Source organism: Equus przewalskii, chromosome 19 (genome assembly GCF_037783145.1).
Source record: "Equus przewalskii isolate Varuska chromosome 19, EquPr2, whole genome shotgun sequence".
NCBI lineage: Eukaryota > Metazoa > Chordata > Mammalia > Perissodactyla > Equidae > Equus > Equus przewalskii.
In genome coordinates, this window is record NC_091849.1 from 51,542,114 (window position 1) to 51,554,196 (window position 12,083).

The 12,083-nt window shown below is 45.1% G+C and overlaps 1 protein-coding gene across 4 annotated transcripts in view; it reads left to right on the forward strand.

The window, feature by feature from the left end:
• The first annotated feature begins 8,314 nt into the window (after positions 1–8,314).
• Positions 8,315–12,083, forward strand: part of LRRC1 (leucine rich repeat containing 1) — a 126,790-nt gene continuing 123,021 nt past the window's right edge. Inside the window, exons 1-2 of one of the 4 annotated variants that reach the window (XM_070586240.1) lie at positions 8,591–8,732; positions 11,530–11,608. Coding sequence is in view for 1 of the 4 variants with exons in the window: in XM_070586237.1 (XP_070442338.1) it covers positions 8,574–8,732 (159 nt within the window). In the remaining 3 variants the exon portion in view is untranslated. Of the gene's footprint in view, positions 8,733–9,458; positions 9,938–11,529; positions 11,609–12,083 lie in introns of those variants that run through there. The other 3 variants (XM_070586241.1, XM_070586237.1, XM_070586243.1) reach the window with 3 other exon arrangements.

Sequence of the window (12,083 nt, forward strand, 5' to 3'; positions counted from 1 at the left end):
TCAAATCACTACAATTTACACTTCAAATACCCTATAATTTTCTATGTTCATTATACCTCAATAAAGCTGAAGTTTAGAAAAAATCTTTATCAATAACTTCACAACATTCTATTTTGACAGGGCTTAAAAGGTGTTACTTCTCCAATCAAGTTTGCACCAATTTCAGGGATGGTACAAACTTGACTGGGGAGACAGGACATCTTCTAGGGTTATTTTAGTTAACTGATCAACATACTTTTATTAATAGCGGTAACTGAATTGTCCGAACGGCATTGCTCATTAGAAGGAGCGCAGTTCTGTTTACTGATACCTTTTTCTCTTATTTTTATCAAGCAGGGCTTCGCCTTCAGTGAAGACGTAGTGTCTATATTGATTTAATTTATATTGTAGGAACCATAAGTATAAAGTAAGAGTGATATCAGGCTGATCTGTGTGATCTTCTTAAATCCTTTGTGGATCAAGGTGGAAAATAAAACACTCATGTTTATTTCAATGAATAAAAAATACATTTTGATCAATTAGGATGATGCATATTATGGCTGTTTTAAACTAAAAGGTATTATACAAATGTAAAGCATTGCACAACCTGAGGCAAGTCAGCTTGTGAGCCTCCTCTAGGCTTCACCCACCATGTTTCTATTCTGTTGAAGAAGGAGTCTGTCCAGCTGAGGCAGAGGCCTGGAAAAAGATGGATTCTGTGGCAGGTGCTCGTTTCGATTGGGCTCCTCTGGCGTAACCTCTTTCATGTTGAAATACTTTGCAGTCTCATTTCTACCAATCCTGTAATTTATATATAGTTTATCCAAACAGCGTACTCACATGGCAGGCTTTCTTTTGGCTGGTAATTGAGAAAAGAATATTGACAGTGACTAATGCCTAATGTGCAGCTTTCTGCAGTACAGAAAGCTCTTTCCACTCCATTAATCCACAATTTTCTCAATAGCTTTTTGAGGCAGGCAATTTTCCATCTCTTTTGTAAAAATAAAGAAAATAAATATTGGAGTTAATATGATTCATCAAAGATCTCATCGCTAGTAGTGGCAGATGCAAAAATTCAACACAAAATTATGAGTTCTAACACCACTCTACACAACAGATAGTGTTTGGCCTATTTCCACCAAGGCAAGATGCTGTTCAATGTTTGACTCATCATTAGCACATTTATTAGGAGATTGAGAAAAACAGAAGAGCAGAGTAAACTCAAACTGCTCATTTGTAACTTCTCTGAATGGAGGAGTAGATTAAAATCTCCATAATGTGAAATTTTGGATTGTTCACATACTATTACAATCTGAGAAGCTGAATAAATAAATGATTATAATTAATAAAAAGCAGAGAAATGAAAAGGGAACCTACAGAATAGGAGAAAAATTTTCAAAAAATTTATTGGATAAGGGGTTAATATCCAAAATATAGAAATAACTCATACAACTTAACAAAATAACAAACAATCTGATTACAAAATGGGCAGAAGATCTTGATAGACATTTTTTCAAAGAAGACATATAGATGGCCAAGAAGCACATGGAAAGATGCTAAACATCACTAAGTATGAGGGGAATGCAAATCAAAACCACAATCAGATACCACCTCACACCTGTTAGAATGGCTTTTATCAAAAAGATAAAACATATGTGTTATTGAGGACATGAAGAAAAGGAAACTCTTGAACACTGTTGGTGGGAATGTAGATTGGTACAGCCACTACGAAAAACAGTATGGAGGTTCCTCAAGACATTAAAAAGAACTATCATTTGTTCCAGCAATTCCACTCTGGTATTTATCTGAAGAAAACAAAACCGTTACTTTGCAGAGATATATTCACCCCTATGTTCATTGCAGCATTTTCACCATAGCCAAGATATCAGAGCAACCTAAATGTCTATTGATAGAAACACAGATAAAGAAGATGTGGTATATACATACAATGGAATATTACTCAGCCATAAGAAAGAATGTAATCTTGCCATTTGTGACAATATGGATGGACCTAGAGGCTATCACGCCAAGTGAAATAAATGAGACAGAGAAGGACAAATAGTACATGATTTCACTTATACATGGAATCTAAAAAACAAAACAAATGAACAAACAAAACTAAGCAGAAACAGACTCATAGATACACAGAACAAACTGGTGGTTGCCAGAGGGGAGGGCAGTGAGGGTGGGGTGGGGAAAATAGTGAAGGGAAATAAGGGGTCAAACTTCCAGTTCTAAGATAAATAAGTCATGGGGATGTAATGTGCAGCATAGGGAATAGAGTCAATAATATTCTAATAACTTTGTATGGTGACAGATGGTACTAGACTTATCATGGTGATCATTTTGTAATGTATATAAATATCAAATCACTATGATATACATCTGAAACTAATAGGATGTGTGTCAATTATTCTTCAATTAAAAAAACAAAATGAAGTTGTATTTCATATGGGCTTAATGGTAACGAGATAATAGAAGAACCAGTAAACTTGAAACTAGATCAATATATATTTACCCTATATGAACAACAGAGAGCAAATAACAATGCAGAGGAAGCAGAACCACAAGGATATTGGGACAATACTAAAAAGTCTACCATTTTTAAAATTGGAGTATCAAAAGGAAAAAAGAAAATCGGGCAAAAAAAAATTGAGGAAGCAATGGCCAAAAATATCCTGAATTTGGTGAAAGTTCTAAGTTTATAAAGTCAAGAAGCTCAATAAACCCCAATCGGGATAAAGAAAGACATATAATAATCAAGTTGCTAAAAACCAAAGAGAAACAGAAAAGCTTGAAAGCAGACAGAGAAAAAATGACACATTCCATACAAGTTAGCACCAATTTGAAATATTGCTGACTTCTCATAAGAAACAATGGAAATCAGAAGAAAATGGATAATTTTTAGAGTGGTGAAAGACTGTCAACCTAGAATTCTATATTCACTGAAAATGTCCTTAAAGAATTAAGATGAAATCAAGACACTTCAGATTAAAGAAAACTAAGAGAATCTACTGCCAACAGACCTTCAGTGAAAGGTGAAGAGAAATGATATCAGGTAGGAATGAAGAACACTGGAAATAGTAAATATGTGAGTAAATATATAAAAGACTTTTTTTCTTATTCCTTTAAAATGCATATGACTGTTTAGAGAAAAATTACAAAATTTTATTGTGGGATTTATAACATATGTAAATATAATACGTGTGAAAACTATAATGTAAAGGACTGGAGAGGTGGCAAATGATCCTAGACAACTGAAGGCCCCAATGTTTTACAAGAATTGCTATATTTACTCCAAGTAAACTATGAAAATTTAAGGATGCGTAGTCTAATTCCCAGAGCAATCACGACAGCTAGAAAGCCTACAGACAAAATGAGATTATAAAATAGGTTTATTTACTCAAAAGATGGTGGGGAAGGAAGAACAGAGGACCAAAAGTGAGATGGTACAAACACAAAACAAATAATAAAATAGCAGACTTAATCCAACGATATCAAGTATGATATTAAATGTAAATGGGCTAAACCTTCCAAATAAACAAGGAATGGGGGATAGAATTTTCATGTAATAGTAATGGGAAATCAAAGAGATTTTAGGGTGGCGACTTTGGTTCTGATTTCAAAGGTTGTTGAATTCTGAACCAGATTGTGTAGGCTCTCAGGTTTCTCAGTTTGGGTGTCCTTTCCTTACAGTAGGGATATATAATCTCTATAAAATACCCTTAAATTCAGGTTTGGAGAAGCAAAGGTTGGGATCTGAGTTCTTCCTCTCCTAGAGGGCTTTAGGATTCTTGTGCAAGTTTCTTCCTAGTATCCAGCATTGGTTATAATAAGATTTAATTTGCCTATTTGACTTGCATATAAATACTTCAGAGGGTCACTCAAGTGATCCTTTATTTTTCAGAAAAGATCAGCTTTTCTAGATGAAGAAGAAAATAGTACTATGACTGTTCTAATTTCCTTGATAATTGCCTTTCTTCCAGGAAGACCGAAGACTCTGTCTTGTTCCTTTTTGTCTCCCCAGCAAATTAACCCAGTGCTTGCCACATAGCAGGTGCTCAAAAAGTAAATAATACAACATGACTCCTAGTCCAGAAGTAATTTACAACTGCCTGTTGGGTACATTTACCTGTATACTGTTTGTTAACTTTTAAAATTAATTTTATTGATATATAAATTTTATATAATAAAAGTTTCCCGTTTTAACTGCACAGTTTGATGAGTTTGATGAATGTATATACTCATGTAACCACCACTGCAATCAAGATATAGAATACTTCTATTTCTATTATCCTAAAAAGTTCCTTCATGCCTTTTGCCATTAGTCTTACCCCCAGCATCTCCTCCCAAACCTTGGCTGCAGGTTCCCACTGATGTAGGTTGTGTTACTTTATATTAGCTTACATTTCCTGGAATTTCCTAGAAATGGAATCACACAGAATGTACTCTTTCGTGTCTGGTTTCTTTTGCTCATTATAATGTTTCTGAGATTCACCCACATTGTTACACGTATTAGTAGTTTGTTCCTTTTTATTGTGTTATTTCATTGTTTCGATATAGCACACTTAGTTGATTCATTCATCTGTTGATGACTATCTGGATTGTTTCCAGGTTTTGGCTATTATTAACAAAATTGCTGCAACATTTGTACATTAGCCTTTGTATGAGCATACGTTTTCATTTTGTGTGTGTGTAAATACTAGAGGTAGAATGGCTGCATTATTAGGGTAGGTATATGCTTATAAGAAACTTCCAAATTGTTTTCCAAAGTGGTTTTAACATTTTACACTCCCACCCACTTTCCACTTCCAGTTGCTCCATATCTTCACTAACACTTGAGACTGTCTGTCTTTTTATCTTTAGTCCTTCTAGTGGAGATGTAGTGGTGTGTCACTTTAAAAGGCACATGCTCAGACCTCTGAATCCCCATTCTACCTCTATCTTACCACTTTAAAGTGGACTTACACTTTAAAAAAATTAATGACAACATTATGCTAAGAAAATTCAAGCTAGACTAACAACAACAACAACATTAATTGGGCATTTATCATTCTCCTTACCCTAAAGTGCAAGCTTCACAAGAGCAAGACTTACCTGTCTGGTTCTTTGTATCTTGCACAATGCCCGGTGCATAGCATGTACATTTATTAGTTATTGTTGTATAATAAATTATTCCAAATCTTAGCAGCTTAACAACAAAAAACCATTGTTTCACAGTTTCTGAGGATTATGAATCCAGGAGCAGCACTTAGTCGGGTGGTCCTGGGTCAGGGTCTATCATGAGGTTGCAATTAAGCTATTGTCTAGTGCTGCAGTCATGGAAGGCTTGACTGGGGCTGGAGGATTGGCTTCCAAGATTATTCACTCACTTGGTATCGGCATGAGGTCTCATTTTCCAGCTGGCTGTTGTCAGCAGTCCTCAATTCCTTGCCATGTGAACCTCCCCATTGGGCTGCTCAACACAGCAGCTGGTTTCCCCAAAGTAAACCAAGGTGATTGGGCTCTCTTGGAGTGGTCCAAGAGAGACAAAGATAGAAGCCGATTACACAGACCACCCAGGAGACAGGAATGGTTGGGGGCCATTCTGAAGGCTGGCTGATACAATGCATAGTGAATATTTATTGATTGAACTGATGTGTACCTGACACTCTACTGAGCACTTGGTTTACGTTGTCTCATTCAATCCTGACAACAACCTATGGACCATTGTCCTCATTTGAGAGATGATAAAACTGAGGCTTCTAAAAGTGAAGTAACCTGTCTAATTTTACAAAGCTATTAGGTGGCAGAGCCAGAGTTGAAGGCCAGACCTCTGTAGCACCAAAGGCTATGAAAAATGGTTCACAGTGAAAACGAATGAACTGTACTATCCCCCAAAGAAATTGATTTAGATGGTCTTTTAAATTTTGTTGATATTGAGTCAAACTCACTTGTACATGGGGTAAGGAACTAGAAATTATATCAACAGGGAAACCCTAAAACTCTTCAGGATGAAGAATTGGTTCCCCATTCTCCAATTGATAAGGTGGTGTTTTCATTTTTTCTCTCTTACCAGATTAATGTTTTAAATTCTTGGCGGATCCTCGGAAACAAGGAAGGTCAAGAATTCTGCCACTGACTTTCTACAGAGTCAGCACAAGTTTGATGACCATTTAGTGCGCATATGGCGCTGTGGTAGTTACAAGGATCTACAGAGCAAGCGAGACAGTACCTGATGCCCAAGAGGTCACAATCTCCTTGGGATTGGTGATACAAAAACAATCATAACACGGGCAAGCGTAAGTGCCATGGAGAGGCACACAGGGAATGCTTACTGAGGCTTGAATTCTTAAAAAGACCAGCCACATCTTTAAAACACATTTAGTGTTTCACTAAAATAATCTAGCGTGGAGGAAGACTGGCGCAGATGTTAGCTCAGGGAGACTCTTCCTCATACACACACACACAAAATAATAATCTAGTGTGATAATCTCTGGAAGTCAATCGAAGATTAAGATGAGGGAGCCAGGCCTTTATTTTCATTTTTTTAAAAAGCAGTTGGAAAGCTTGCAAAGAGAGGGACTTGCTTACCATTCTAGACTCAATCTCTCAGTCAGGAACCAGTTTTCCATTAAAAGTGGCACAAAATGGGTTTCTGGAATGCAAGAATGAAGGAAGAGCGGCTAAGGTTCAAAGTTCAGGTAGCCTTCTGTGAGAATGTAGAAATCAAGCCAGGCAGGCCAAATAAAAGAGAGGGCGGAGGGGGCAGAGCGACGGAGTTTACAGATTGACGGGAATTAGAGAGTTAAGGTGACAATGCTGGGGTAGAAACCAAACGGACAGGGCAGTGTGGTACTGAGACCCACCCTCACCGGGAAGAAAGGAGCCCCTCCAGTGGAGTTGAAATGATGAAGCACCCCACTCCCCACTCATCCGGGAAACTGTCTTGTGCACAGTTGAAACTCAGAGGAAAGTCTGCGGAGCCACATACGCCTTGCATAAACTAGTTAAAGATCAAAATTTGCCTTGGCCACTGAGCATGCTCAGATTTCAGCCTTCTGCAGAAATGTGGGTTCCGTGGCTCCAGATTTTAGCTTTGGCAGCTCGGGGGCAGGAGAGGGAATGAGAAAGCCCGAGTGTTGTCGTGGCAGTGGCCACAGGTGGAATCTGATGTTTGAGTACACTTGAAGGAAAAGGTGTGAGGACTAGGCGGCGGCCGGATGGGGCGTCAGAATAGACCTCGAAAAAACACTCCCCCAATGTGACTGGCTTTGACTTGGTCGGCAAACCTCCGTGAAGGAGCCAGTTTGGTTATTCCGAAATAGGAAGTCTGATACAAACAGTTCCAGGAGAAGAGGGGCAGTTCCGTTCCGGCCCTAGTCCGTGGATATGAATCAGGGTCGAAGGAATGGTCGTTATCACCCAATAGCAAGCCTCCTGGGTCCTCTCCAGCTACTCCTTCTTAGGCTGCAACCTACCCTTTGTAAGAGACTGGGTGTTGCTGCAGAAACGCGAGCCAGATGAAGGATGCTCACCTGGCAATCCCCGCGCGACCTGCCCCACCTCTCCCGCTCCTCCCGCCTCCCCAGCCCAGACTAGTCGCCCGGGGCCAACATCTGGCCAGGCTGAAACAGGCTCACAAACTCACCTTTGCCAGCTCGTTTCTGCGTTTGGGTTCCCGAGAGGGTGCATCCACATCTAGGAGAATCTCGCAGACTCTCTGACTCCTAGGCTTTTGGTGGCATGGGGAGAGGGATTTCCTATTACCACGCACACACACAATGAATGATTCCTGAAGATGTGCTCCAGGTCACACAGCCTGCAGGCGGTGCCCGCGGGCCGGGGGGTCACGGCCGGACTGGGCGCCGCGGGTGCTGGGGGCGGCGCGCCTACGGCTCGGGCTGCTGTGCAGCGAGCGCGCAAGTGGCCGAGGAAGCAGCGGCCAGGGCGGTGCAGACACCTCCAAACCCCGCCGAACGCCCTGGCTCGAGGCGCCCACGGCGCGCGAGGTACGCTTCGGGGCGGTCCTGCCTGACCCCGGAAGAGAAAGTCGTTTTGGGGAAGGGGAGCGAAGGGAGGAGAGCGAGTTAAGTACAACTAAAAATCAAAGTTGTTTTGCCCTGCTCAGTCCGCCTCTCCCCCGCCTCCTTTTTGGCCCAGACTCCTTCCGAGGCGGGCTTCCTCCGAGGGCCCGACGCCCCCTCTGTCCCAGGCTGAGTTGGGGTACAGGAGCGCCGGGCCCCAGGTTCCCGGCCCCTCTGCGGATCCAGGTCTCCGGGAAAACCCGGAGCGGAGCATCCCCCGGGCCTGGAAACGCCCTCGGCGCGCGCCCACTGGCGCGCATGCTCAGTCGCGCGGCGGCCGCGAGTAGGAAGCTCCGCGCGGCAGTAGCGGCGGCGGCGGCGGCGGCGCGGCTGGAGGGCGCGCTGGGACGCGGCGGGGTTCCCGCCCGAGGTTCCGGGGGAGCGTTTCGGAGCGCGAAGCCGGCGCGAGGAGCGAGCGAGCACCGGAGCCCACGAGCGCGGAGCGGGCAGCGGGCGGAGCGGAGCCGCGGGGCGGAGCGGGCTCGGAGCCCGGGTCTCCGCGGCTCGGACCGGGCGGCGGGGGCGGCGATGTTCCACTGCATCCCCCTGTGGCGGTGCAACCGTCATGTGGAGAGTATCGACAAGCGCCACTGCTCGCTGGTCTACGTCCCCGAGGAGATCTACCGCTACGCCCGCAGCCTGGAGGAGCTACTGCTGGACGCCAACCAGCTCCGCGAGCTGCCCGAGGTGAGCGTCCGGCCTCACCTGCGCGCCGGCCGGCCCTCGCCCCCTCCTCTCCTCGCCTCTCCTCCAACCTCCAACTCTCCCCTCGTCCTCTCTTCCACCTCCAGACTTTGGCCCGTGGGTCCCGCGGGAACCACCTCTACTTGTATTCACCTGCTTCTTTCTCCCCTTCACTCCCCCAGACCCCACTCCCGCAGTAAAAGTTCCTTTTCCTTTTGTACAAAGCGACTTAGTTTTATCTAAGTGGTCACTAGAGCTCGTGCGACTGGGGAAACGTTCTGGGCTGATAAGTAGTTTAGATACCCGTGTAGGTACCAACACTTAAGTGCCGGGGCAGCTGGGGAGCCGGGTGGCTGGGCTGTTCCCAGCTGGAAGGACCCAGCGCGGCATCCCGCTCCTGGGGCCGACCCCTCGCCGGGGCCCTCTCCGCTTTGGCCAGAGCAGGTCCGGGAGGAGGTGGGCAGCTCGCAGGTGGGCAACCTCACTGCCTGGGCATCTTCCGAGGAATTTGCTCCGGGCCTTATCGCGGGTGAGCCTTGCTCGGAAGAGCTGGAGCTCGGCCGGCCTGCCTTGGCTCCCCGACCGGCCGCGAGGTGGAGAGGGGCCAGGAGGTGAACTGTGCCCCGGGAGCCGTGGGCAGGTGCCCAGGTGTCCGCGCACCCCCCGCCCCCTGCCTGCGTGGACCTGTTGCGTGGAGGGAGCCGCGGGGAACGTCGGCAGAGGCTCTTCGGGGGGCGGCCAGCCTTGCAGCCCCCTCTCCCGGGGCGGCCGCGTTCAGCCTGCCGACTTCTGTCCCTGCAGTGATGCGCTGCCTCTTGCGAACTGTTTACGTAAATTCATCATTGTGCTGCGGGGACACATGCTGATTGTGCTTTAACCGGAGGGTCGGGGACTCGAACTCTTAACGTGCGAGCCGGCCTCGGGAACCTGGCCTGAGTAAACCCTTCAGGAGGAAGGGCTCCCCAGTCCAGGGGCGTGGAGGAAGTCTCTGTGCGGTAATCTACAGGTGTGCAGGAAGTAGGGAGCCAGCTGGGAGCGAGTGGGAGAGGACCTACAGGCCTGAGCATCGGAGCTCAGATAGCTTGCCTGGCCTTTCAGTGAACACAAAGCCAAGAGCTTGTCCCAGAAACACTGGTCAAATGTTCTGGCTTGTTAGAATGACCTGAGCCATTCTTCAGCGCTGACAGAGTGTCTTCAGAAGCAGAACGGTGTGTTTTTCTCAGCATTTCGAGTGTTGTTATTCTTCTTGGATTTACTTTCCCTGCTTCGTGTGGAATTGATTGGATGGTTTGCTCTCTGTAATCAGGGAGATTAACCTCACCGGGATCTTTGCAAAGCTCCCCAGGCTTTATTTAGCTTAGAATCAGAAAAGCCATCCAGTTCCCTCAGGCATTTATTATTTTACAGGCATTTTCAAACATGGTTTTGTCTGGCTTTCAGCTTCCTTAAATTTGACTTAAAAGTCATAAGCTTATTTACTGCCTTAGGTTGGAATAAGTTTTAGGTGTTGCTACCGCGAGAAATATAAAATATGTAATTTAATGCTTTTCAAAGGCTTCAGAATGAAGTTATTAAACATTGAGTGAAAAGCTATTAAACTAGAAATGTTTCAGTGCTCTTTGTGGTGTTTTTGTTTGTCTGTTTTCTTTTGTAGAACTGGAAGATTGCTTTTGCTCTGGCTTTTCACTCCCTTCTGCAGAGTTTGTGGGTTTTCCTGTAATGTGGGGGAATTCAGTTTGGTATGGGAAATTATGGGTTTTAGATGTGTCAGGTATTTCTACTGATTCTAGATGGAAACTTCTCAGAAGCTCAAAATAGTGTGATAGCACTCTCTAAAAGCGGTAGGTAAACAAGCTTTTCAAAGGCTGGAGGTGGTCTTGCTTATGGGTAATTATTGCTCTTACAGCTCTTAAATTAGTTTTATAGATTTTAGGTTGTGTAAAGTCTATTTCTGCCTGATTTATGGTGCCTGGGTGTGTATTAGCCAGACATGAACCACCACCTCGAAGGCACAGATATTTCATTCACAGTTAAAGTCTGTCCTTGGCACTCCGTGGTTTCACCTCTGAGATCTGTGGAACTCATTAGCACGCTCACGGCTGTCCCTGCCACCTCCCCAACCCTGTCTCCTTACCTACCACATCCCCAGTGGGTCTCTTTTGCTGACAAACCTCCGAAGCCCTTATGGGGGTGGCCATACTGGCTGGCTGTCCTTTTTCTGTCATTTATTTGGAAACAGCCAAAGGGTAAGCCGGCACCTCCCACTCCTCCAGCAGATGGATGCATGCTCTGTGCAGGCTTCAGGCTAGTGAAAAGCATCTCCTCTCCACTCCAGTAAGGTCTGCAACCTCTGATTTGCTCCAACCCGCTCATTTTACAAATTGTGGCTCAGAATTGAAGTGACTTTTTAGGGCTGTCCTACTGGTTAGAGGCAGAGTTGCCGGTCACCCCACTGTTCACGTGTCCACCAACTTTAACAGCTTTGGGCACCCAGCAGGAGACTGGCCTTTTGGGCTTTTCACACCCATCAAAACCTGAGTTATTTAGCTGCTCCTGTTTTGCTCATGCCATTCAAACTTGGCCTCCGTCAAACCTTTACTGACCGTTCATTATTTGCTAGTTGTTGGGATGTAGGGATTAAAGGGGCTCTGATTCCTAGGAGCTGTTCACGGCTTTGCAGGGAGACAGGTGACTGTAATACCGATGTGAGTGTGGGTGGAGTGGGCACCACAGCTATCAGACTTGCTGGTTACTTACCTAATCTAACCTTTTCCTGAACCTGCACCCCCATCCTCCACAGTGACTCCGCCTTGTGGTAGCCTCTCCACGCTGCGCTTGTGCAGGAAACGCTCCGGCCGCTCACCTTTAGCCTGGCCCAGGTGGGTGAAAGTCTCATCGCCCCTTTTCCATCCGTCTACCCCTCCCACCTCCCCCCAGCTCCATCCCTTTGGGATGTGTATTAAAGACAGTCAAACTTCAATCTCCTAGAGATGCTGGTGTGTGTGCGCTCAACCTTGTGTGCGCAGAGCCTGGCACCCAGTAAATCCTGCTCCACACACAGCCATTTATCTGTTGAATGATTGTTGCCGAGTCAGATACAAATCTTCCTCCTCTGCTTCTTTCTCTTACGTAAGCATGTCACTGCTCCGGCATCTATCCTTTTCTAAGTAATCAGAGAATATTCAAGTTGGAAATGATTTTTCAGGGCTCTGTAGCTGGTTAGATGCAGAGTCGCTGGTTGCTTCAGGTTAGAAGTGACTTCAGAAGTGAAGATCATCTACGTGGGGACGTTGTTTTGTCTTCCCCATGATCCCTGGCTTTCCTCCATACTTCTTAGCGTTTCTGACATCATCA